Genomic DNA, 2,165 nt, shown 5'->3' with positions numbered 1-2,165 from the left:
TAATTTCTCTCATCAATTTCACAGACAAGGCATGTGAAGATGATCTTGAGAAATATAAGATTTCTCAACTTCTGATAAAAATGAATCTCACAGAGAGACTCTATTTTCATGATATCAGAGACTGAGTGTTATTAAAAAGTGTTACTTTCATGCAATACACATGCACTTACTGTGAAGATTCACTCTCTGCATATATAGTCAAGAGTTGCGGCTTTCTCATACTGCACAGCTCTCTCTGAGATACTGCTGTCAGTTTACAATTCACACAGTCTCTCAGTTCAGCACACACTGCATGTATGCAGCCCTGCGTGCTGAGGCTGTGTTGATTATTATGGCCTGATGTGATACTCGCTTTTCGCGAGCCATGTTTCATTTGAGAGAGGGGGAGAAGACGCGACTGTTGTTTTATTAAGAGAGAAATAAATAATTAGTATTATTGAATATAATTTAGTTCATCTGTATTTAAAATTTGATTAGTCTATACTCTTCAATTTGAGAGTTTCTATAAGTGTTTTAATAGTTTTCATACCAGCTTAAACTTAGTGATGAGTTGAAGAAGAAGAGAAATGAGAGAAGAAAGAAATGAGAATAACTTATCTTTATAATATAAAAACAGAGAATTGCTGTAATTATTCTCTCTAGTAACAAAGATCTGTTTTCTGCATGTATCTCTGATATAGATTACATGATAAATGCATACAAAGAATATCAATAGTGCATGTATTAAATGAAGATAATATTGCTATGTAACACTGTAGTCATTTCTGTACATCTCTGAAAGCTGTTAATAGTTTCTTTATCTCTTTATATTTGATAAGTCAATAATATATTCTGATACACTTCTCATTTCATTATTATCATTATTATCATCATCACTATCATCATCATCATCATCATTATTATCATTATTATCATTATCATCATTATTATCATTATCATTATCATTACTATTATATCATTGCCTGCCTTCACCTCTCTCTCAATGCTCATCAAAATCAATCATGTCATTCTTCTTCAAATATTCTGCGGTTCTGCAGATCATCAAGACGCGTGAGCGCTGTCACAGATTGAAGAGAGAGAAGAAGAAGATGTTCAAGTGTAGAAAGACAGATCACAAGGCATGTTATAATGCCTTGAAGAGACTTTGTAAGAGAGTAGAATAATAACAATTTTAAGTAACACTTCTGATAGATTTAGACTGAACTAAGTATAGAAATAATACAGATAACACCGTCTGTGAGAGATTGAAAAAGAAGATAGTGAAGAGTCTCATGCAGCAGCAGTGAGACCAGGAGAAGTTCTGAGAATGATTTGAGGTCAAGATGAAGAGAGAGAGGGAGAAGAAGAGTATTACTGTAAATAAGCAGCAGCAGAAGAAGATTGAGAACATATTAAAGCAGGAGACAAAGAAGTCAAAACTGATAAGTTTTTTATTAAGAGATAATGATTTTTGATAATGCTTCTGTTCTCTAATTGATTAGCAGGAGCTGGCAGAGAAGGGAATTGAGGCCTTGTTCAGGTCTCAAATGCGCTTCATGATTCAGAACATTGAGAAGACAGCCCTGCTCTCTGAGCATGTCAATCTGCTTATCACTGAGGTGGAACCCGAGGCAGCAGACCAGGAAATGCGGGATTTTGAGGCACAGGTTGACCTGGCTGAGAAGAAGCAGTGAGAACTCTTCTCTGAGAAGGCAGCAGAGAGAGATTTTGAGATGATTATCATCTCAGATGAGAAGAAGAAGAAGAAGAATGAGAATGAGAAGTGAATTATGAAGAATGATGAGAAGAATGAGAAAGAGAAGAAAGATAATGAGTAGAAAAAGTTTTTTTCTTTTTATATTAGTTAGTTATAAGTTCATAACTATTAGTTAATAATTGAAATTAATTTTGAGTTTTCAAAAATTATTGTACAAGTTGTAATCAATTATCAATATCAGAAATAATATATATATATATATTTAACTATCATGTCACTATAATGTATAAGTATCAACATTTTTTCAACATTGATATTCACAATATTAATATATTTTTAATAATATTATCTGATAATGCAATTAGGTAACACTCTCTTTCATAATATTAATATATTTCAAGAAATATGACAGAGATTAATCAAGATTGTTTATTTACTTTTATACATTGATAATATTCAATCTGAGTTA

General features: G+C 32.2%; 1 protein-coding gene across 1 annotated transcript; it reads left to right on the top strand.

Annotated features, from left to right (window-relative positions):
• Positions 1 to 1,001: 1,001 nt before the first annotated feature.
• On the top strand, positions 1,002 to 1,673 carry BDCG_07832 (uncharacterized protein; the record flags this gene model as incomplete). Its single annotated transcript, XM_045423616.1, has 2 exons — positions 1,002 to 1,154; positions 1,482 to 1,673. 2 exons carry the CDS (start codon positions 1,002 to 1,004, stop codon positions 1,671 to 1,673), a joined length of 345 nt encoding a protein of 114 aa, XP_045278979.1.
• Positions 1,674 to 2,165: the final 492 nt, after the last annotated feature.

This window comes from Blastomyces dermatitidis (genome assembly GCF_000003525.1).
Source record: "Blastomyces dermatitidis ER-3 genomic scaffold supercont1.9, whole genome shotgun sequence".
Taxonomy (NCBI): domain Eukaryota; kingdom Fungi; phylum Ascomycota; class Eurotiomycetes; order Onygenales; family Ajellomycetaceae; genus Blastomyces; species Blastomyces dermatitidis.
This window is presented reverse-complemented; position numbering and strand designations above follow the sequence as displayed.